This window comes from Chanos chanos, chromosome 7, assembly GCF_902362185.1.
Source record: "Chanos chanos chromosome 7, fChaCha1.1, whole genome shotgun sequence".
NCBI lineage: Eukaryota > Metazoa > Chordata > Actinopteri > Gonorynchiformes > Chanidae > Chanos > Chanos chanos.
The window spans coordinates 26,310,490-26,334,950 of record NC_044501.1 but is presented as its reverse complement, the minus strand read 5'-3'; the positions used below and the strand labels follow the sequence as shown (position 1 = coordinate 26,334,950).

Sequence of the window (24,461 nt, the reverse complement as noted above, 5' to 3'; positions counted from 1 at the left end):
GTTACCTCTCTACTGATGTAATGATTTTTCTTGCTAGATTTAAAATTAATAAAATTTTGTTAATTTCTCTATGCTTGATACAATGTTTGCGTCTTTACATCAAGAGATACTTTTGTTTAGAAATTCCCTGCATCTTTATATTTATCAGTAATCTGCAAAAAAAAAAAAAGAAAAAAAAAAAAAAAAAAGAAAAAAAAGAACAACAAAAAAAGAACATTGTAAAATCCAGGCACTCGCTTTGATTGCATTAAGCATAACATAACACTTTAAAGAGTTGCACAAATTGCAGCAGCCAAAGTCGATATGTACATGAATCTATGTACACAAGTTTAATCTTTTCTTTACAGTACCAAATAATGTAAATAATTAAGACAAATGCACAATTATATAGAGCAAAAATGACAGTAACTATTTTATGACTACAAATATATAACAACATTTATATGTATTTCTGTATAAAGGAATGGTATGGCTTAATATATAAAGTAAATGAGACATATATGTCCAAAGCTAGTTACACCAACGATGAGGAAGAACAGGTGACTGAAGCTGGACCATATTTTGCAAACTTGCCCCCTCAATGTAATGTGATAGAATTTGGGAACAGAAAGAATTTTTGATAAATTCTGCTAACGTATTTTGCAGATCATGGGGGAAAAAGTGGCTTGAAAAAGTGATTTGACTGAGAGCAGCTTAATAGCAAGCGGACTGTAACAGTTTGGACTGCTATGTGCGGCTAAGTCACCAGGTTGCTGTAAACAAGAATCAACTGCATCAAAAAAGGGGGCTCTGTTTCGCCCCATTCTTCCACTGCCCTGAAACAGGTACTTTCACGGTAGCACTTCGCTCTTTTTTGTGGGTGTTGTGGTTTCTGGCTCTCCACTGTCAGACACGTTTATGGGGCTGTCTCGGGAAAACACTTCCGTTGACTCCCTCCACACGCAGTCAGCAATGGTTTTGAAGGTATGGGTACTACATTTGGGCCGCACTTTCTGTGAGGCGTTATTGACGATCTGGCGGCTGTTGGAGGTGGCGATTTTGATTTTGAGGGCTGCATCTACACGGTCCACTACCGTGTATGTGCCAATGCTGCCATCCTCAAAGCCCACAATGATGTTGAGTGCTCGTTGCGACAGGCAGAGGTAGGTGGGCGTTTTGTAGAGAGAACAGGTTCCAATGCTCTTCCCATCAGCCAATCGCATGACGATGAGATTTGAAACAACACCCGCATCATCGTCTTCGTCACAGTTCCGAAAACAGACATACACCAGGTAGCGCCCATCCCTTGACAATTTTTGCCGCCATATGATGCCAGCAGCATGGACCAGACGAAGTTTGCCACTGTGAAGGTCAAGAACATTGATGTTATCATCTCCCTTGGAGACAATGCCCAGTTTCCCATTGGGTGAGATCTGGAAATCTTCCAGGTTCCTCAAAAAGTTGCTGGGCAACTGGACCCTCCGGCAGACCGACTCGTCTGCAACGCTCCATATGAAAACCGTCTCTGTGGACGTGATGAAAACAACAAAGTCCGGGCTGTCTGGGATGAGTTTAAAGTTCACAATAGTGATTGCGTCATCACAGATGAACTTTTTGGACACGCTTCCAGACCACAGACTTACAGCGAGCAGCTTGTTCTTGCTAGTGCCAACAAGAAATGTGTTTGCTGTGGTGATCAGAGCGTTCTGGAGGGTCACAAGTATGTTGCACACTTTGTGACCGGTGGCAAGCCTCCAGACTCGGGAAGCATTCTGTTCACAGAGTGAAACTACAAACTGGTCATTGTGGGTGATGAGGAGCTGGGATATCCTCTGACCATTGATGCGGAAGATGTTTTCACCGGTATTTGTGTGCCAAATGTACTGGCTGGATTTGTCGTCTGACGTGACCATGAGATCACCAGATGTCGTCAGGACGCAGTTCTCCACAATGCCTTCATGTTTGAATATCATCTCAATGAAACCTGTGCTGAAGTTCCACTTATGAATGGCCTCAGATCCATCCATGGTGTAGACAAAGTCCTCTCTGCCTGCCAGCTGCAAGCTCTGGATACGTTTCCCAGTTTTGTCTATATTTGACATGGCTGTTATGATGTCAATGTCCCATACTGAGAGAACCCCACTGCTCGCTACAGACAATAGCAAGTTGTGGTGAGTTGATTTTATCAGCTTGACAATAGCTCCAGATATCTCAATCAAACTGGCCATACACTGTCCACTATCCCGTCTCCACACAAATATGGACGAGGTGTTTTCCATGGAGGCTACGATGCTTTGGCCATTTTTTGAGAGCACAGCAGCCACAAATCGCTCACTGCGCTTGGCCTTAAACTTCTCCGCCATCTTCCAAAGCTTGGTATCCAAAACCTCAATGCTCCTTGCTTTGCAAATGAGGATCGACCTCTGATCCTCAGAGAGCTCGATCCCAACCACCTCACTCTCGTCCCCACGACAATCATAATCCTCCATCAGCCTGGGGTTTGTGATCTCTTTGGTGTTCCATACGGAGAGACTTCCCTCATTGTCGATCATAACCATCTGATGAATTGTGTCCAGCACCAAAATGGACTTCACGAAACCTCCAGAAAACTCAGAAGTGACCGTAGCAAGCTTGTCTCCACTACCAAGATGGAATATGGATGTGGTGTTGAGGTACTGCCCACAGAAAGCATACATTCCATCAGGGGAGCATTGGACACAGGTTACCTCATACCAGCAGTGGAACTGATACAGTGGCCAGCCATATAGCAAGTCAATTACATTAACATCCTTACTGGCCTCGAGCCAGGCCAGTGCATGGTGGCTGGACAATGTGAATCCATTTATAAAAGCCACTCCCCCTGTGATTCCACAATGCTTGGACCCTTTAACCTCCACCTCTGATAACAAACAGGACTTATGGTTATCATATATGAGTAGTGTGTTTTTAGTGGTGGCGACCACCAGGTACTTTTCATCTGTGGTTAGCCTAATGCCGAGCACGACTGCCCGTGCAGTATCTATTTGTCTCAGCAGCTGCTTGCTCTCCACGTCCCACGTGCTAACAGAGCCATCCTCCAGAGCCACAATGACAATGTTTGGGGCCAAAGTTGGAAGGATCTCCACGATCTGCATGTAACTAGAGCAAAGTGGCAGCCTTTCTGGGCTGTATGTGACATCCATAGAGGAGTGAAGTGGAACAATAGAGCAATATTTAGGGCCGTCTTTGTCGCACTCCAGTAAGAGATGTCTGAGTTTGGGAAGGGATGTGACCACAGGCAGGAGTCTTTGCTGAAGCTCAGCAGACAGTGATGCGGGATTCTTGGTCACTTTAAGCTTTATGCTGCGCAGTGTGGTGGCGAGGAATTTGAGCTCTTTTTCCTGCGTGTAGCTGTAAGCCAGATCAATGTCTGACAGAGCTTTTTCAAACTGCCCGATTTTTATCATTGTGTAGAGCCAGCTGAAGTTCATGATCACACCAAACATCAAGTCATCCGTTCTTCCACTTCTCGTCAGGTGGTACAGTAGCTCCGTCATCTTTCTGTGGTTGACAAAAAATATGTCTGGCTCCAGCAGGTTGCACTGGAAGACCCAGGGCTGTTCGGGTGTCTGCCGGTCATAAGAGTGCTTGTCAGCAGCAGCCTTGTCATGACCATGAAGGCTTTGCTGATGGTGAGGGTTCCGATGGTGGGAGATGTTCAGAGAGGAAAAATGATTGTTGTCGCAGTGGAATATCTTCTTCCTGCCACCCGCCCACGCTCCTAGGAAGTACTCAGCCAAAAGGCTGTGCATCTGATGCACGTCCTCCTCGTTGCTGAGGTACAGCTTCTGTGCGATGAGATGAAGGTGCCGATTTGCCCATATCATAAGTGTCACGTTCCGCACCTGCCGCTCCACCAGGTAACCCTCCAGCTCTTCTTTGAGACGAGCAATTAGGACGTAGGAGATCCGCAGAGGACTCTTGAGGTTGGAACTCACCATGATGTCTGCAAGTACACTATTGTCCAGAGACAGGATGTCCTCCAGTTCCAGCTCCGTCAGCCCTGCCCTTGCCATGGTGATGTATCCAAGCGCACGGAACACAAACCGTGAGCCCAGCTTGTTCTCGATTGAGAAGAACAGCTGCTCGATGCTCTCGTGCACAGTGGAGCACAGGGACGTGTCATCCACATCTTTGTGCGAGCGCCAGTGCACCACCTCACGGTAGATCAGGTTCACAAACATAGGCAATGTGCATTTGGCCAGGGCTTCATTGACATATATCTGCTGGCCGGATGTAACCTTCCGCTTGACGCTCAGAAGCTGCTGTTTGAGAGTCTGACTGCAGGCTTTGCGGTCCCGCTGCATCAGCTCCACGTAGCGTCCCTCGTCGTGTATGAGACAACGCAGCTTCTGGAGAATTCCATGCTTGTTGGGAAGGGTGGAAACCACAATGCGGACGGTGCGTGGCAGGTGGACGGGCAGCCACCACAGCTTGCGCGCCTCGTCAGCATCTGAAAGCTGCTCCAGGGCGTCCAAGATGATGACGAGGGGCCGGTGAAAAGACGACTCCCCCAGCAGGTTCACCAGCAGTTCCCTCATCTCCTGGATCTTGTGCGGCAGAAAGTGGATGAGGCAGCGGTAGTTGATGGCGATCTGTTCACAGATGCTCTGCAGCAGTGTGCGAAGATCGGTGGAAAATTCAGAGGACCCGATAAAACGTATAATGACCACTGGGTCAGTCTCTGGTCCCATTTCCTTCTGCAGCCATGAGTAGGCCTGAAAAAAGATAGAAATGAAAGATAGAGATCCTTTAGATATATATATATATATATATATATAATTAATAAGGCAACTGAAAAAAAAACTTTGTCTTGATTCATAAATGTTCATAAAGAGGATAAGAACTAACTGTCTTACTAATTCATGGTCACCAGCATAGATGGATGGATATTGTGTTAAGGATGGCATCTTCGTATTCATGAGAAAGATTTCTTAAAATGCCTTCAACCACATTTACATGACTGAAACTGAAAACATTGCTGAAATATTATAACCAATCATGTTCTCTTATCCTGACACTGTACTGCAGATTCATTCCAGGGGTCCTTTGCCACACTTTTTTGCGTGTTTGACAGCAGAGCTCAGGCATCCATAAATAAGGTGCTTTAACACCATGTATTCTGCTTTAGATCAGCAGTAAACTGTCTTTGATAAAAAAAAATCTGTGAATAATGAAAAGGGAAAAAACACAAAAAGAAAAATGAGAATTTTGTTCTGATCAATTAACTGAATTTTCTCAGCATCAGTAACAGAAGTGTTTGATTTCCCATGTCTTCTCGTGAGTGTTTTTTTTTCTTTTCAGAATTTAGTCTGACTCCATCTCACATTTGTATTCATGAGAGTGGCAGGCAGGGGCTCCCTAGCGTGATTCCAGGAAATATTAAACATCATTCTGGACCGTCTGGAGAGATTGACCATTAACGATAAAAAGCCAGGCTAAAGCTTCTACTGCCTGAAGGGCGTTCCCCCCTCAGTGTGTGTGTGTGTGTGTGTATATGCGTGTGTCTACATCTGTCTTAGGCTAGCGAAGCAGACACATGGATAGCGAGCTAACAGCATGTGTCCACACATAAGCATATGTGTCTCTAGAGGTGTATTACCATGAGAACAAATCACTATGAGATTGTGTGTGTGTGTGTGTGTGTGGGGGGGGGGGGGGGGGGGGTGTATGTGTGTGTGTGTGTAGGAGTGTCTGTGTGTATGTGTGAAACAGAAAAAGCAGTCTTGGTCATAGGACATAGATCATGTGGGAGAGCATTAATGATCAGGGACTGTGTTATGCTGGGCTTGTATCAGCCTGTACATTATCTCCCACAGAGAGAGAGGGAGAGAGAGAGAGAGAGAGAGAGGGGGGGGGCATGACCAGGGTGAATGCTGTCTCAGTAAAGCTCTGTTTACTTTCCTATTTTTCTGAACATTCCAGTGACATATTTATGATTGTGACCCATAGCAACCAGCTGACAGTCATCACGTATTGGTAATTATGTAACTGAACATTTGTCTGAACCTACAGAATGGAATGGAAGTTCAGATAAGAAAGCAAGCTTTGTTTATTTAAAATGACATTTCTTTGTTTACGTTAAAATGACATTTCTTGGACACCTCTGGAGGCCCACCTAGTGGCCAGAGGCCTTTTGCACTGTGCATAGTGAGTGTATACAGAGCCGGGGTGATTCTACTGGACTGCCACAGACTATGGGAAATGACAACAATATCCATCTTGTTTTCCTCTCCTTTTCCCCTCTCCCACCCTGACACACACTGACACCCAAACACAGCCTGCTTTCACCTGTAACACAGAACACACACATCTTCATGAAGACCAAAGAAACCACTCACAGGGGAACTGACAAAGAGAGGCTTTGTTTTTGGGAATTGGGATCTCACAGGAAAGGGACCCAGCGGCTCACGCTGTGACACTGGGAAGACTTTGGGTGACAAGGAATCAGACAGTATTTACTGTGTGTGCACAGATGGGTGAGAATGGACAACTCTGAGTAAATCTCGGTGTCTGCAATTCATATTTGTTCATATACAGGTGTGCAGTTATAATTCATATTTGTTCATATACAGGTGTGCAGTTATATTTCATATTTGTTCATATACAGGTGTGCAGTTATAATTCATATTTGTTCATATACAGGTGTGCAGTTATAATTCGTATTTGTTCATATACAGGTGTGCAGTTATAATTCATATTGTTCATATACAGATGTGCAGTTATATTTCATATTTGTTCATATACAGGTGTGCAGTTATAATTCATATTTGTTCATATACATGTGTGCAGTTATAATTCGTATTTGTTCATATACAGGTATGCAGGTATAATTCATATTTGTTCATATACAGGTGTGCAGTTATAATTCATATTTGTTCATATACAGGTGTGCAGTTATAATTCATATTTGTTCATATACAGGTCTGCTATTGAATAAGTCCCTGTTCCCTGAGTCAAAGTTATGCTCTCTGTGTCACGTGAGGTAGATGTTCTGTGTGTAGATTTATCTGAATTTATATGAATGTCTGCAAGTGTGCCTATGTAAAAGACAGGAAATTGTGCGTGTTAGTGCGTGCGTGTGTGTGTATGTGTGCATGCGTGCGTGCGTGTGTGCACATCTACATTTCTCTATAAACTCTGTCCTCAGATATTTTTCCAGCAATCTGAAGTCAGCATTCATTACCCATATATCTCTGCAATGCTCCAGACGGAGTTAGAGAGATGGGATAGGGGGAGTGAGAGCCCATACACAATCAAGTGGACACTCTGATAGGGGAACTGTAAGGATCTGGCCCGTTTCCCAAATATATGAGAGAAGGCAGTCAGGCATGGCCTGCTGCCCGTATTCCGTATAGTGCACTGCTTAATCTTACAAGAAGCTATTTTGTGGCATCAATTATTGAGGTTGGAGGAGCAGCGGAGAGCTGGAGGCGACTGCTTGAGCATCCCACGGTCTGAACTTAATATGTCCAGGCATCCAGATGGCCCCAGATAGACTGGAAAGCATGCATGCAAAGGCATGTTCTCTCACACACACGCATACACACACACACATACACACACACACACAAGCACACGCGCACGCACACGCACACACGCGCGCGCACACACACACGCACACACACACACACACACACACACACACACATTTCTACACACATATGATCCACATATGGGGCACTGTGCTCTCTCTCTCTCTCTCTCACTCACCTGTTTGGCCACCTCAGCTAGTAGCAGCGTTTTCCCAGTGCAGGGTCCTCCGTACACCACCAGCGGGGTCATCCTGCTCCCTTTGGATGGATACAGGTACTCCTGCACCAGATCCAGAGCCTCGCTCTTATACTCATAGAAAGATGAGTAGGTTTTACACAGGGACAGGTGCTGGAGGATCTCGTCATAGAGCGGGTCGGTCTCCGTGTCGAAGTTCTGCTGCACAGTGGCTTGGATGATATCCACCATGTCCTCATAGAACTGCTTACACAGGCCCTCCACGTAGTGACTCTCCACCTCCTGGGAGTAGCCCAGTTTCATGTCGCAATGCGTGACGGAGGAGTAGACACGGAGATTGGAGGCGGCCACGATCATGGGGATGAACTCGTCGCGTACCTTCAGCAGACGTTCGTAGGCCTCCTGGTTCCGCATGACACGGTCGCCGTTGACGACAATGTCCATGTACCGTGCCATTTCAGGAAGCTTGGCGTGACGGTCGAAGTTGGAGATCTTGCGGATATAGCACACGCATTTCTTCAGGAAAGCTGGCGTCTGTTTGCCCAGGGCAAAGTCCAGCTCGTCCTCCAAGGCTGAGCAGAGAAAGAGAGAGAGAGAGAGAGAGAGAGAGAGAGAGCAAACCGTGTCACTGGTTTGTTTGTAGAAGCAAAATTGCACATTGTTGTATGAAATTAAACACAGTTTGTTTCTTCAGGTCTGTTTTCCCAAACCTGAAAAAATTGCTCCTCTTGCATGAATATTGTCTGGCTATTTTAAACAATTCCATGGAAACTGAAAAAGTGCCTTTCAGATCTAAAAACATTTACCTCTGAACTCCAAAAAGAATACTTGACACAATTAATTATAATTGGAATTGAAGGATAATATGTCGACAGTAAAATTTTAAAACACTGCATAAAATAGAGATATCGAAGCTAAAAAACAGAGAGTGACGAATGTATATGTGTATGTGTGTGTGAGTGTGTGTGTGTGTGCGTGTGTGTGTGTGTGTTTGTGTTTTCTTTGATGGCATGCTGACATGTTTTTTACTGTAATTTATATATTTAGTAATGGTTGATTATGCCTCTTTTGTTTTGGGGATTTTATGGGATTGAGCTGAATTCTGTTTCCTGTGATTCTAGTCCAAATTTTGGTTTAAGACTGCACGTTTTTTTACAGTGGTGTCAAAATTAATCAAATTCAAAATCCAAGTACCGATTTGGAGTCAACCACCAAGTCTCAGTGCTAACACCAGCCCCAGTTTTACTGTTTAAACCTGGTTATAAAAGCCTGGTTTTATCTGCACCATTCATATTACATTTCTGGAGGACAGGATTTGATGTCTGAACCCTCTCATTGAAACACAACACACAAGCAAAATGACAATATGAAATAAAAGACTCCCTCATTTTCTATACACACACACACACACACACACACACACACACACATACGCACACATGGGCACATGCGCGTGCACACACACACACACACACACACACTCACTCACACACACATACACATGCCACAGAAATCACAGAGATTTCCCCCTCGGCACACACACAGAGACACACACGCTGCCAGTCTTTTGGTCATGATTAGATATGTCTCGGTAAGCTTCCCTTTAAGGAGGAACACATTTGATAGAATCTCTTAATCCAGCATTTCAACGTCTTATCGAAGACCTCCGCAGTGAGCATTTCACTGATAGCCTGCCAACCTCGCCAGCTTAGCATCACACACACACACATACACATACACACACACACACACACACACACACTCTCTTTCTCTCCCTCACATTCACATACACACACACATACTCTCGCTCTCTCTTTCTCTCTCTCTCTCTCTCTCTCTCTCTCTCTCTCTCTCTCCTTCTCTCTCTCTCTTTCTCTATCTTACACACACACACACACACATACACACACACACAAAAGCACAAACACATGTACACACACAAGTGTGTCACTGAGGAGATGAGGGAAATTTGTAGAGAAGCTGCCTCTGAAATCTCTTTCCTCAGTTACGTCCCATGTGGATTTTCCCTCACTCTTGTGTATTAATAAACTTCTGAAAAATTAACAAAACAACAACAACAACAACAGCAAAAGACAATCAAGTGCTAGACTGCTTAGCATAATTAGCTAAATCACTTTCCTGAATGCTTTTATGAAATAGGTAAATATTAGTCACACAGAGTGGTGTTAACTTCTGTGGCCCTGTTAACTCAGTGTGTTTCCAGAGCAGCAGTGCAGCTGGCAGAGTGTGTGGACTGATCATCCAAGCAGATGTCTGCTCTCCAATGATGCACATGAGTCACTACCACCCTGGTTGCCAAGACACCCGTGGATGTCTTGTTTCTGTTCGGACTACTGTGGAAAGTTACCCTGCATTTTCTCCCAAATTTCGACTAGCCAATCATGTATAACATCCAAAGTCTTTCCCTAACGCAGAGGAGTAGGGCTAATACACGCTTCCACCACCACATAATGCATCTTTTCATGCTTCGAGTTACATCGAGATCACATCACACATACAGGAGGAGAAGTTCATGTGCATTGGGATAACAGCACAGCTGCTGGACCATCGGAGTCCCCAGATGAGGGGTGAGATGGACGGCCACCCCCCCCCGCGTCACTGGTCCATGGAGTGCTGCCAACTGTGTTACCGTGGAAACCCATCACCGCTCCACAGTGTGACACAGCTGAGATTTGATCTTCAGTTGGCAGAAGTAGGAAGCAGCCCTGAGCTCCATGGCTTGGCCTTTAACCACTTTAAAAAAAAAAAAACAGCCGCCAGACACTTGCTTTATGAGCCTGTGATATGAGTGGACGGAGTCCACTTCAGTCCCACTACGAATCTCTTCAGAAAGAGCTGGTTCCACAACACAGTCGTTTCTAAACAAACTGGAGGTACCCTGGGGGTACTATTTGAGTCAGAATCACAGAATAACCACAAGTCTCAGTAGGTTGACTGGCATGGAGTCTCCCCCCAACCTCTCTCACACACACATACACACACACACACACACACACACACACACTGCCATGGCAACTTTAAAAAAGACAGAGGGGAACAGAGATTTTCCGGTGCGGTCTCAAGGGTCGGGTGTGGTAGTGACGGTTAATGAAATCAGGGCTCATTGGATTAACCTGCCTAGATTACATTAGGACTAACGAGCTGCCCTCTGAAGCTGTGTAATACAGACTGGCTTACTTCAGGGCAAAGAACTACTCAGAGAGATTAGGATGGAAACAACCATATCTTTTAACACAGAGCTCTCTTTGAAGTTGTTTCTTAAACCGTTTTTTTTTTTTTTTGTCTTTTATTGTAAAATAGTCTCTCTGGAGAACTTTATAAAGTCTAAGTGGTTTAAAGTCCTCAGATGTGGTAAAACTGTCTGCACATTTCTGAGAGAAAGCTGTTATTGAGGTCAGTATTTTAAGTCTAGCCACAAAAACACACACATTCTTGACAAGATGTGAGAAATGTATGGTGTTCATTCATTTATTTTCAATAGCCGACTCCTGACAGCTCTGTAAGAACAGTGTTTTGCTGTTCTTGATACAAAAAAAAAATCTGACTTGAATTGTTGAGACATCAAACAAAGCTGGATGTAAGTGTTTGTAATTTTGAATTCAAATGGATAGGGCTGAACAAAATATAATACAACTTGGATGGATCTATATAAGCTAAACTAAGCTGAACTGAACTGGACTGAACTGAATTGAACGGACCTGAACTGAACTGAACTGAACTGAACTGAACTGAACTGAACTGAACTGAACTTAACTGACCTGAACTGAACTGAACTGAACTGAGCTGAACTGAACTGAGCTGAACTGAGTTGAATTGAATTGAATTGAACTGAACTGAGTGTGGAGTGAAATGGAGTGGAGTGAATAGGAGAGGAGCATAACTGACCAGAACAGAGGAATTTCTTGGCCTGGGCACTCTTCATGGTGCCTTTCTCCTGCAGCTGCAGCACCGATGTGCGAAAGATCTTCTTGATCTCCTCTGACACGGCCCTCCACGCTTTATCATTTTTGGACTTGGCCACGCTGCTCGACTCCATCTGCACGGACAGAACCACACATGAAAATCTCTCTCACAGTGTCACACACTTTTCAATCTCATTCAAATGTGTGGTGCAGTTCGTGGCTAGCAGTAGCGTTTCCTTGGTTGCCTCGTTTCACATGACATAATTAGTTTTTTTCCTTTTAATTAGTTTTTATCATGTCGTTATTCCATTAAAGAAAATACTGGATCAATAACAGATAAAAGGAAGACATTTACAACTGTATCTGCCAACGTGAAAAAAGATGTGGAGAGATGAAGAAGGAGAAAAGAAAATAGAGAGAAGAGAGAGAGAGTGGGAAGGCAGTGTGAATTTCACTGTCATAAGTCACACAACACACACCCCTTTTACTGCGCGTATGACACTCACAGCCACACACAACACACACCCCTTTTACTGCGCGTATGACCGTCACAGCCACACACAACACACACCCCTTTTACTGCGCGTATGACAGTCACAGCCGCACACAACACACACCCCTTTTACTGCGTGTATGACACTCACAGCCACACACAACACACACCCCTTTTACTGCGCGTATGACAGTCACAGCCGCACACAACACACACCCCTTTTACTGCGCGTATGACACTCACAGCCACACACAACACACACCCCTTTTACTGCGCGTATGACAGTCACAGCCGCACACAACACACACCCCTTTTACTGCGCGTATGACACTCACAGCCACACACAACACACACCCCTTTTACTGCGTGTATGACACTCACAGCCGCACGCAACACACACCCCTTTTACTGCACTTATGACACTCACAGCCACACACAACACACACCCCTTTTACTGTGTGTATGACACTCACAGCCACACACAACACACACCCCTTTTACTGCGCGTATGACAGTCACAGCCTCACACAACACACACCCCTTTTACTGCGCGTATGACAGTCACAGCCACACACAACACACACCCCTTTTACTGCGCGTATGACCGTCACAGCCGCACACAACACACACCCCTTTTACTGCGCGTATGACACTCACAGCCACACACAACACACACCCCTTTTACTGCGCGTATGACACTCACAGCCGCACACAACACACACCCCTTTTACTGCGCGTATGACAGTCATAGCCACACACAACACACACCCCTTTTACTGCGCGTATGACACTCACAGCCACACACAATACACACCCCTTTTACTGCGCGTATGACAGTCACAGCCGCACACAACACACACCCCTTTTACTGCACGTATGACACTCACAGCCGCACACAACACACACCCCTTTTACTGCGCGTATGACACTCACAGCCGCACACAACACACACCCCTTTTACTGCGCGTATGACACTCACAGCCACACACAACACACACCCCTTTTACTGCGCGTATGACACTCACAGCCGCACACAACACACACCCCTTTTACTGCGCGTATGACAGTCATAGCCACACACAACACACACCCCTTTTACTGCGCGTATGACACTCACAGCCGCACACAACACACACCCCTTTTACTGCGTGTATGACAGTCATAGCCACACACAACACACACCCCTTTTACTGCGCGTATGACACTCACAGCCACACACAACACACACCCCTTTTACTGCACGTATGACACTCACAGCCACACACAACACACACCCCTTTTACTGCGCGTATGACACTCACAGCCACACACAACACACACCCCTTTTACTGCGCGTATGACACTCACAGCCGCACACAACACACACCCCTTTTACTGCGCGTATGACAGTCATAGCCACACACAACACACACCCCTTTTACTGCGCGTATGACACTCACAGCCGCGCACAACACACACCCCTTTTACTGCGCGTATGACAGTCATAGCCACACACAACACACACCCCTTTTACTGCGCGTATGACACTCACAGCCACACACAACACACACCCCTTTTACTGCGCGTATGACACTCACAGCCACACACAACACACACCCCTTTTACTGCGCGTATGACACTCACAGCCACACACAACACACACCCCTTTTACTGCGCGTATGACAGTCACAGCCGCACACAACACACACCCCTTTTACTGCGCGTATGACACTCACAGCCGCACACAACACACACCCCTTTTACTGCGCGTATGACAGTCACAGCCGCACACAACACACACCCCTTTTACTGCGCGTATGACACTCACAGCCGCACACAACACACACCCCTTTTACTGCGCGTATGACAGTCACAGCCACACACAACACACACCCCTTTTACTGCGCGTATGACACTCACAGCCGCACACAACACACACCCCTTTTACTGCGCGTATGACACTCACAGCCACACACAACACACACCCCTTTTACTGCGCGTATGACACTCACAGCCGCACGCAACACACACCCCTTTTACTGCGCGTATGACACTCACAGCCGCACACAACACACACCCCTTTTACTGCACTTATGACACTCACAGCTGCACAGAGCAGCAGCTAGTGTGTATTCAGATCTGAATTATACCCACACGCACATAATATGTGTGTGTGTGTTTAAGTTAGAGTTACACAGTAAGAGAGAGGTACACAATTCTCGGTAAGGTTTAATAAAGGACAAACTGGATTTATAACTCTCATGAACCCTGCCCCTAAAAAACAGCTCAATCTTTTCAGTCAGTCATCTCCTGGGGCTTTACGTGAGAAAGAAGTTTAAGAGTACAGTGGCTGACCAAGCTGTTGATCTTTGGCTTTTAAAGGGATGTTGGGAAAAGTTTCCCTGACACAAACTTATTCTGGATCTGTAATGGAGGCTTTGGGAAATAGCTATTTCATCGTGTCCCTCGATGAAACAGTTAAAGACCCACAGAGAGAGAGAGAGAGAGAGAAAGAGAGAGAGAGGGAGGGAGGGAGTGCATCTCTCTCCTTATTAATATTGAATGCACACCATTCATCAGTATTTGGATAGTGATGTAGCCTATTTGAACATACGCTTACATCTTTTACTATTTTCTTACATACTTATAACTATGACATGAAGACAAACCAAGCATACTCTGTAACTGGGCAGGGCATTTGTTATTTACCAATTTATGCCCAGTGCTAAGATATGATGTTATCAGTGATAATCTCAGGTTTAAACCATATGCTGCACAATTCAAATTCCTCTGCAAGTACAGTGAACAGACCTTAAATCTCACTGCTTTAAATTAGGGTTAGGTTAATAACCTAATTACTGATTGGACACTGCATTAATGGGGAGGATATGTTATTCCCTGACATCTAACTCTGTGTGTGTGTGTATGTGTGTATGTGTGTGTGTGTGTGTGTGTGTCTGTGTGGGTGTATTTATGAATGTCTGAATGGGTTTCAGTGGCATATGTGTGAGTGAGTGCATGTGTGTATGAATGTGTGTATGTGTGAAATGTGAAATGCTATACCACTGCTCTAAATCTCACTGCTTTAAATTAGGGTTAGGTTAATAACCTAATTACTGATTGGACACTGCATTAATGATTCACCTCTGATTGATTATATGACTGGTTTAGCTCGTATCGATGTCACACCATACCTTCAAATCAGAAACCAAACGGCCTGGTTTCAACATCCTGACGAGTCTTTTGTCACCCTTTCATTTTCCTTTATTCTTTCATTTGCACTTATCTTTTCATAAGAAGACTGGATGCATTTGAGTGGTGGATATCATTTTCCTGTTCACCATCTGATCCGATTTTAAATCACTTTCTCCTGATGAACTGAAGTCATTGATGGGGCTCTGAGATGAAACTTCAGAGAGTTTAGAGAGTGGCTCGCTCAGCTCCATTCCAGCCCTTACCGAGTTCTGGTAGTTCTTGAGAATCTCAGCTTTGGGTTTGAGGTAGTACGCAGGTGGGACAGCATTCTCGTCACGACAATACCACTCCTCCAGGATATGTGTGTCTAAACCTGCCTCCACAGCAGCATCCAGGATCATCTCAAACTCCGCTGACTCCACCTCGCCTGGCACCCTGATCCCACCATACTTCTCCCCAATCAGACCCTGAGAGAGAGAGAGAGAGGAGAGGGAGGAGGGGGGATTAATTAATTAAACTAAATTTATCCATTAACCCTTGTAATTATCAAATAAATGCTTAATAGGGCAAATGTTAAAAAGAGAGAGAGAGAGTGTGGGAGGGAGGGAAAGAGTGAGAGAGAGAGTGGGGGGGGTGAGTCTGTGTAAGAGAGAGAGAGAGCGAGAGAGAGAGAGAGAGAGAGAGAGAGAGAGAGAGAGAGAGGGAAAGAGTGAATGTTAGAGAGAGGGGGGAAAGAGTGAGTGAGAGAGAGGGGAAGAGTGAGTGAGACAGAGAGAGAGAGAGAGAGAGAGAGAGAGAGAGAGAGAATGAGAATGAAAATGAGAATGAGAATGAGGGAGACAGGAAGAAAGATCTATCTCCAGATTCATTAATCATGCACAGCTTTCATAGTTCACTATCTCTAGCTTCCTGAATTAATCAGAACTTTACTGATTTCATGTAGCAGTGACCAGATTTTGGTTTTACTCTCATATTCACCCAGACCTTTAAAAGTGGGTGAGGACTGATTGCACTATGCTCCACACAAACATACCGTTACCATGGCTATCATAACTAGCCCCTCTGCTGGACACCTCAGAACAACAGGGTTTGTGCACAAACTTATCAAAGACAGAAAATTGTTGAAGGCATTAAAAAAAAAAAATCACATGAGCACACCCTAAATACCAAAAAATATAATATTTCCTAATGTCAGTATGTAATATGTTAACATATAACATTCCCTAATGTCAGTGTGTAATATGTTAACATACAATATTTCCTAATGTCAGTGTGTAATATGTTAACATATATTTCCTAATGTCAGTGTGTGATATGTTAACATACAATATTTCCTAATGTCAGTGAGTAAAGTGTCAGCGTGTCTTTGCCATGCTCGCTGTGCAGGAATGCAGTTTGACATTGAATGATTTGTTCTCTGCCTGTGCACTGTGGATCTGGGACATTAACCTGTATACTGTATGACAGAACACCAAAAGACATGCACCTTACGACTCTAAAACAGCAGCATTAGCCACCAGCTTTCACTTCTGCACTCATCTTTCTTTATATGTTTATCAATTTCCTGTGACCTCAGAGAGCTGAAAATCCACTGACTTGTTGTATTGTTCATTGTTTAATGTGGACAGGAGGAGGTTCTGATGTAGGATGCTATCCTGATGAAAACCAGGCAGAGTCTGTCCTCTATGATTTTGGAGTCAGTCAGGACCACACACTGGTCTGTACAGCTGTGAGGAACACACTGTCTGGGTACCACGCCATCATTATTGTAACATATAGAGTGTGTTTGTGAAAAGTTTGACCAAAAAGAAGCGGAAATACTCCTAACAGTGTTTATCTCTGTCAGCTCTAAAACGCCATCCAAAAAGATCATACTTAACTTGTTCCCAAATACATTAACAGCACGTTACTGAGGGAGTATTGAAAAAGGAGTAACCTTTCCTGTGTTCTTTAACATGCGTCCTATTATTCAGCTCAAATCATTTCCATTATTGAACTGAATTGAACTGAATTGAATTGAATATGGTTCAAAGACCTTTCTACACTGGTGTGGGGTGTTCTGTTGGTTAGTTACAGTGTTTCTTGATTGCTTAAACACAAAAACTGGTTCCTTTAGCACAAAAACCCATACCCTTCCCAAAAACACACACACATTTCCCATAACCATAAACACTATCCACACATTTCAATATTCAAAACTCTTTCCACAAAACTTTACACAAAAGTGGCCAAATAAATCATTCGTGGCTCATTCGTATGTTCATTCAGCGAACACATGCTCTCAATAAAATTAACTCAGGTGATCACAACCTAAACTCAAAGAGCACACTAAGCCTCATAATTGTTAACACACCAATCAGAATTGCGGTATAAATCAACAGTTTTTTGACTTCTGTAGAGAATTTTTGAGTTGGATGCCCGGGCTGACCCACATGAGTACATCTTCACTGACGAGGCAGGGTTCAACCTAACAAAAAGGTGCAAAAGGGGACACAACTTCATTTATCACGTTGCCGTCATACAAGCTCCTGGACAGAGTGGAGGCCACATCATTCTATGTGCAACCATCCATCAGCAATCGTGGCGTCCTCCACCATCATGTCAAACTGGGTCCATACAACACAGCACAATTCCTTCAATTTCTAGATCAGCTACACAATAACATTCTTCAACAGGAAGGGGAGTTAAGGCAACCAGAGCAAGCCCAATATGTTGTCATTTGGGATGATGTGAGTTTCTATCGGGCTGCTCTGCTTCGCGCCTGGTTCAATGACCATCCCAGGTTCACCATTCTTTTTTTGCCAGCATATTCCCCATTTCTGAATCCAATTGGGGAATTTTTCTCAGCATAGTGGTGGAGAGTGTATGACTGCAACCCCTATGCACAGCAAAACCTCCTGGAGGCAACAGTGGGCGCTTGTGGTGATGTGTCTGTGGAGTCTATCCAGGGCTTTCTAAGGCACACAAGGGTTTTTTCCCATGCTGCCTGGCAAGGGCAAATACAATGTGTGACATTGATGAGATATTATGGCATGACCCAGACCTGAGACAAGATAATGAGAATGCTGATGCTGATGCTGATACTGATACTGATGCTGAGTAACTTGTACATTTGCTACATTTGGAAATAAAGCTTTTGGAAATTGGGTATTTTACTGTGCATGGGCTTTCCCTTGCATGTTTTCTCAGTGTGATCTTTCAAAGGTCAGGTTTTTGACCCAAACAGCATATACAGTAGTATTCCCTTATCCACTAATGTAAGAGGTAGTTATTATAGTACTGTTTTGAATTTCTCTTGCCAGGGTGATCCTGAAAGGGTTATCTGGATAGTCAGAACTGTGATTTTTCAAAGTTCCAAATTATTTATCTGAAAATCTATTCTAAATATTTTGGTAGCAGTGTTTTGAATTTATGTCTCCAATGAGTAGCAAACAGTCATGTAGTCTGTGTTTTTGACAGCTTGTGTGTGTTGCCTGAGGGCAAAGTTTGAATTGGAACCAGAAGTTAGATGTTTGTACTGTTGGGTATGCGTTTTTAAAATTGTGTGTGAAGATTTGAGAAAATGGTGAATTGTTACAGGAATTGTGTCTGAGCAATTGAGAAAAACTGTAAAATGAAGTCTATTTAAGAAGGCTTCACATTTTAACATACACACAGAAATGTGCTCCCACACAATGTCCAATCAACTACGGGGAGGAAAAAAAGAGTAGTAAGCAGTAACCACTTATAGTGTTAAAGCTGCAGTACATATTTGATATTGAAACCATTATCTTGTCAATGGCAAATGACTCATTATCTCTACATGTTTAATGTTAAAAATAAAGTGCTAAAATATGAAACTGAATTTATTACACATTACTACATTTTCTTTCCCATGGATGTGATCCACTGCTTTCATTCACTTTCATCACAGATTATGTTCATAATCTGACTTCCTTTGTTCCAGATTACATTTCACACTGTTTTATGGTCTGTGTAATTCATTAAATAATAATCTGACTTGCTTTGTTCCAGATTACATTTCACACTGTTTTATGGTCTGTGTAATTCATTAAATGACCCTCCTAAACTGAATTACGGGACTAATGGAGTAACTGAATTATGATAATCCTTGATTTACCTGTCTCATAAAACGACGCACAAAAGCTGAATACTGTTTCATGGCAGTTCATACTAGCATATGTATTCATGGTTAAGAATGCACTCTTAGAAAATGTTTTTACAAACACACACACACACACACACACACACACACACACACACACACACACACACACATATGCTGTGAGATTTATATCTTTTAAAAGTTTCTCTGTCTTTGATTATTTTCAACACAGACCTCATTTTTTAAAGTCAGAGCCTTTTTTTTTTTTTTAATTATTTTCTTTCAGGCATATTTCATGTCAACCCCCCCCCCCGCCCCCCCCACACGTGTCATTTCCTGAGCTGCAGAAATGCTTAAAGTGGTGTCACAAAAACGCGGCTCATGTTCTGAGCGCTGCGGACACTGATCTGCGTGTGCTCGCCTGCTGAGATGTCACTTTGTTTGGAGAGAGTGTAAACATGTGCTTTACGCTGATGGCCACATCATTAGAGAGGGCATTTTCCAAAACAATCACTGTCCCGCGCCCTCGTTTGCACAGACGTCTCCATCCACGCAGGCATAATCTCGCTGGCAGCCACGGCCCAAGGCCTGACTCATTTGCATAGCTCGCGTGGCAAATCGCACGCGGCTTTTTCTCTCTCTCTCACCCGCCACTGTGATCTTCTCCAAAAAACGCTGGCCAGTCAGACCACAGAGCCAAAACCAACAGCGTCGATCCACACACACTCATTACGTTGCGTGTAATCAGCTACGATAAAAGAGCCTTTTTCATCAAAAGTGTCCCTGTTTTGTTGTCTTTTAGCATTCTCTGTTTCGCCACATTTTCTTGGCCTTAGCTAGTCTTTGGGTATACCTCTTCCCTCTCTCTGTCTGGAAAGACAGCCGTGAAGCTCTTTTTGGAGCTCACTGCTGCTGTTGTTGGAGTGTGTGCTTTAGGAAGAGTTTTTTGAAAGAGTTGTTGCCCAGTGTTTGAGGTAGACTGATGTTATCTGACTGAGTGTGTGGAAGCAGACTTCTGTTACAGTGCGTCTGGAGTGTCAGAACAAAACGCAAAAGTTATCAAATGAAAGCACACATGTCAGGGAGGATATGTTATTCCCTGACATCTAACTCTGTGTGTGTGTGTGTGTGTGTGTGTGTGTCTGTGTGTGTGTATTTATGAGTGTCTGAATGGGTTTCAGTGGCATATGTGTGAGTGAGTGCATGTGTGTATGAATGTGTGTATGTGTGAAATGTGAAATGCTATACCACTTCTAACAGGAGTCTGGACAGCTAGACATTGCTAAAAGGTCAACAGTCTCTCTCTCTCTCTCTCTCTCTCTCTCTCTCTCACACACACACACACACACACACACACACACATACATTCACCTTGTTCGCACTTTTCTCTGGCTGAAGAGCGCAGCCCAGTCTCTGTGGGCAGTTTTATGGCCCTTGCCTTTGGAGTGCCGTGGGGAGAGAGAGAGGAGCTTTAACCGATTCGGAGCTTTGCCAACAAGATTAAAGCAGGGCGCCTGATGAGCTGATACTTTTCTTTAAGGGGAGGAGAGTGATGGAGTGAGAAGGGTATGTCATGTCTTCCTCCAATGCTATTCGCAAAAAAAAAAGAAAAGGAAAAAAAAGACTACGTTTGAGAATAGTCTATATTAGCGTCCGGGCTAAAGGGACCATTGTCCATTAGATGGATCACTAGTGACTAACTCAGCTACAGTGACTCATTTCAGCTAGTGAATATGTTGAAATATCACAGGAATAGAAACAGCTTTAGTTCTTAACCAACAAAAGCCCTTGTCCACACATCATGTTTCTGTTTATTCACAGACAAACAGTCCAGTCCTGTCCTTGTGTCTGAAAGCTAAATGAAGTGTGTGAAAATGCAGTCAGTACGTAATGTGAAAGCATTATACAGAGAGAACATTGTGTATAATGCAGTCAGTAATGCTGATTCTGCGTGTTTGACTCACGGAAGCTGAGTATTAGGGCAGGCGTGCTGAAGTTTGCCTCACATACATGTCTCAACATCATGACTAAAGTGTGAAGCACTGGAGGAGGTGCTGACTCCAGGGCTGGATGAGACAGCCTTTCGACAGGGGAGCAGATGATGTCATTTTAGATTATTTCAGACTATATAATCTTAGATACAAAGAAAATGACATGCAAGTTCAGTAAAGTGCGATTTTTTTTTTTTCGGTGAAAGACCAAAAGTCAGTATACAAGTCATTGATAGCAACCTCTTTCCTCCAGACACACCACAAACACACGCACACACGCACACTCTCAGTCTCACAGAGACACACACCAACACGCACACACACACACACACATACATGCATGCACACACAGACGGAGAAAGAGAGAAAGATACACACAGACACACAAAATGAATCCTGTCACATGGCAGGGAATGGCTGGTGTCACTTAGAGCTTTGAGACAGGCAGTATTTGGAGCCATAGTGCAGGAGTGGTATGAGATGAAACAAAAAACAGAGCGAGATTCTGGGGAGTTCTTCTTTTCTGTTCTTTTCTATGTTGCTCATTCAGGTACTGTGAGGGTCTCTGATTGTAGTGGAGTTGTTGAGATGGAACATTTCTCTTCTCCTTATCTGAACTGAGTGAAACGTCTGAACATGGGGGAATATGCTGGCAAAAATGTCCCAGACAAAAAGGAAAAAGAATTTTTTTATTACGCTGTTTGGATTTTTAGTGCTGGTAAATGCTCCTATTTCTCCCCTGTTTAATCGTACTGTAGCTTAGTTTAGTTTGTATACCAACGTTTTAAGAGCTGGTTTTTATAAATCCCTATCTAATGTTATAGATTCGCAAAGTTTGTGTAATTAGTTTACACTGTGCATTTGTGATCATTTAAAAATGTTTAAATTGATCTATTGATGAAGCTGGCTTTTATATCATTATTAACTGTAATAATGACAGTGATGCAGCTTAATTGACTAAAGACCACTACAGACACCTAGAATGTTCTAGAATTGAGAATTTCCCCTCAGAAACTTACATCACTGTAATGGAACTGGGTCACGCTATTCATTACCACATGACAGTGTATCAGTTTAACCTGCAAGCTCTTTACACAAAGAGTCTATTTGAACAAAAACTGAAGAAACACCTGATCAAACTTCCCCTCTAGCATCTGAAGACACACAGCTTTGCATAACATGCAACTCTACACTGCACCAGACAGACAGAGAGAGAGAGAGGGAAAAAAGAAGATAAAGAAAGAGGAGAATGGGGGGAGAAAACTTCAGCTTTGTTGTCAGGCTGAATCTTTGGGTTAGTGACACCCGGCCGTGGCCGCGCCAACCTCCCAGCTGCGCCTGCCGTTGTCATGGATACGCCGCTCCCTTATTTACATGGCGAAGACTAAGAAAAGGCGGTTGCAGGAGAGTGTGTGTGTATGTGTGTGTGTGTGTATATGTGTGTGCGTGTGTGTTCGTTTGAGGGGCTTAATGACCCTGCTCTGCCACCCGCCTTCTGATCCAATAACATTCAATCTGAGGACGGGGGGAAGAAAACATGTTTAAGTGTGTATCTAAGTGTTAAGCTACCTTTTTAAGTCTCAAAGTGATTTCACTCTAGAGTACAACACGATTCTACACCAACCAGACTGTCTTACCAGCAGAAATCTAAAATAAGATATACATGAGTACAGTTAGACATGTGGTAAGTATTGTGAGGATGACTTATGATGTCTGGTAATTAAGATTATGATTTTTCTGGCATTGCAGGGGGCCTGTTTCTGTTATTTGGATGCTGTGAGAGGGTAAAGCACCATGTAACAAGCCTGCCCTAATATAAATGTTTGCCTGCACTCACACTGTGACTGCCCTCCGGCAAGTTCCGCAATCAACTGATTTGTTGAAACTGTGTCCCTCTCTCTCTGTCTCTATCTCTTTCTCTCTCACACTCTCTCTCTTCCCCCCTCTCTCTCTCTCTTCCCCCCCCCTCTCTCTCTTTCTCTCTCCCCCTCTCCATCTCTTTTTCTCTCTCCCTTGCTTTCTTAACTTCCACTTTCCCTTTTGCCCCCCCCCACTCTCTCCCCCTCTCTTTCTCTCTCTCTCTCCCTCTTTCTTTTCATACATTAACTTCAGTTCTTCACATAGCAGACTGCAATAGCTGTGATTCAGGCGAGTGAAGGAGCCTCATCATGAGACACAGTTGTGTCAGTAGTTGAACTGTGAGACGTCCTTTTTTCATCTCTTTTTTTCCCTTTATGCGTAGCCCTTTAATGTCTCTGAGATTGAAAATGTTGTGTGTTGGACTCTTCTTCAGCCCTGGGTGTAAAATGACAAATTTCACTGACTGTGACATGAAATGGTGAAAAAATATTTATGTTTCGGGTTGCATTACATTTGTCATCAGGACACTTTGCTGAAGAGGTTGGTGTGAGTGATTGGCCATATATTCTAATATAAATATTACATTAAAATTGCTCTAACATTAAAGCCTTATATTCCTCTTTTCCATTAGGAGTCAAAATAATTAACAGTGAAATTAGGAGTAAAAATATGGAATGAAAGTTAGGGGCGAAATAATTATTGTGTGACAATTTAGGGATTGTCACATGAAATGTAATGCATTATCAACAGAACACATGGGCTTCCATGGGCTATTTGTCCCCTTTTGCACACATTACAGTATTAGCATATTCATCCTTTAATTCCTGTAAGTCACCCCACACTGTCTGGTGGGCAGGTGCTGACAACGTTGTTTTGGTTTTTGTTTTTGTGTTTTAATTTTTGCTGGTGTGGGGACAGAGCAGACTGACCAGTCCTGCTGGGGTACTGAAAGGGAAAAATATTGACCCAATTTTCCATGCTTGAGCCTCATTAATTAACTCTAAACAAACTTCTCCCACAACACCGCCAGGAAAAATCTTTTTATGCTACGGCTGCGAAGCCAGTGAACTTGCCAAACTGCGCTGGTCACCAAACACATCTGTTCAGCTCGTCCAAATGCAGCCCCCTGAACCTGTTATCACCACTCCTCTCTCCCTGCTGTGGCT

The 24,461-nt window shown here is 43.8% G+C and overlaps 1 protein-coding gene across 1 annotated transcript in view; it reads right to left on the bottom strand.

The window, feature by feature from the left end:
• Window positions 1-830: 830 nt before the first annotated feature.
• Window positions 831-24,461, bottom strand: part of nwd2 (NACHT and WD repeat domain containing 2) — a 54,302-nt gene continuing 30,671 nt past the window's right edge. The window contains exons 5-8 of the mRNA XM_030779117.1: window positions 15,603-15,806; window positions 11,656-11,806; window positions 7,732-8,321; window positions 831-4,736 (exon numbers count right to left, since the gene is read on the bottom strand). Of these exons, the coding sequence (XP_030634977.1) occupies window positions 831-4,736; window positions 7,732-8,321; window positions 11,656-11,806; window positions 15,603-15,806 (4,851 nt within the window). The remainder of the gene's footprint in view (window positions 4,737-7,731; window positions 8,322-11,655; window positions 11,807-15,602; window positions 15,807-24,461) is intronic.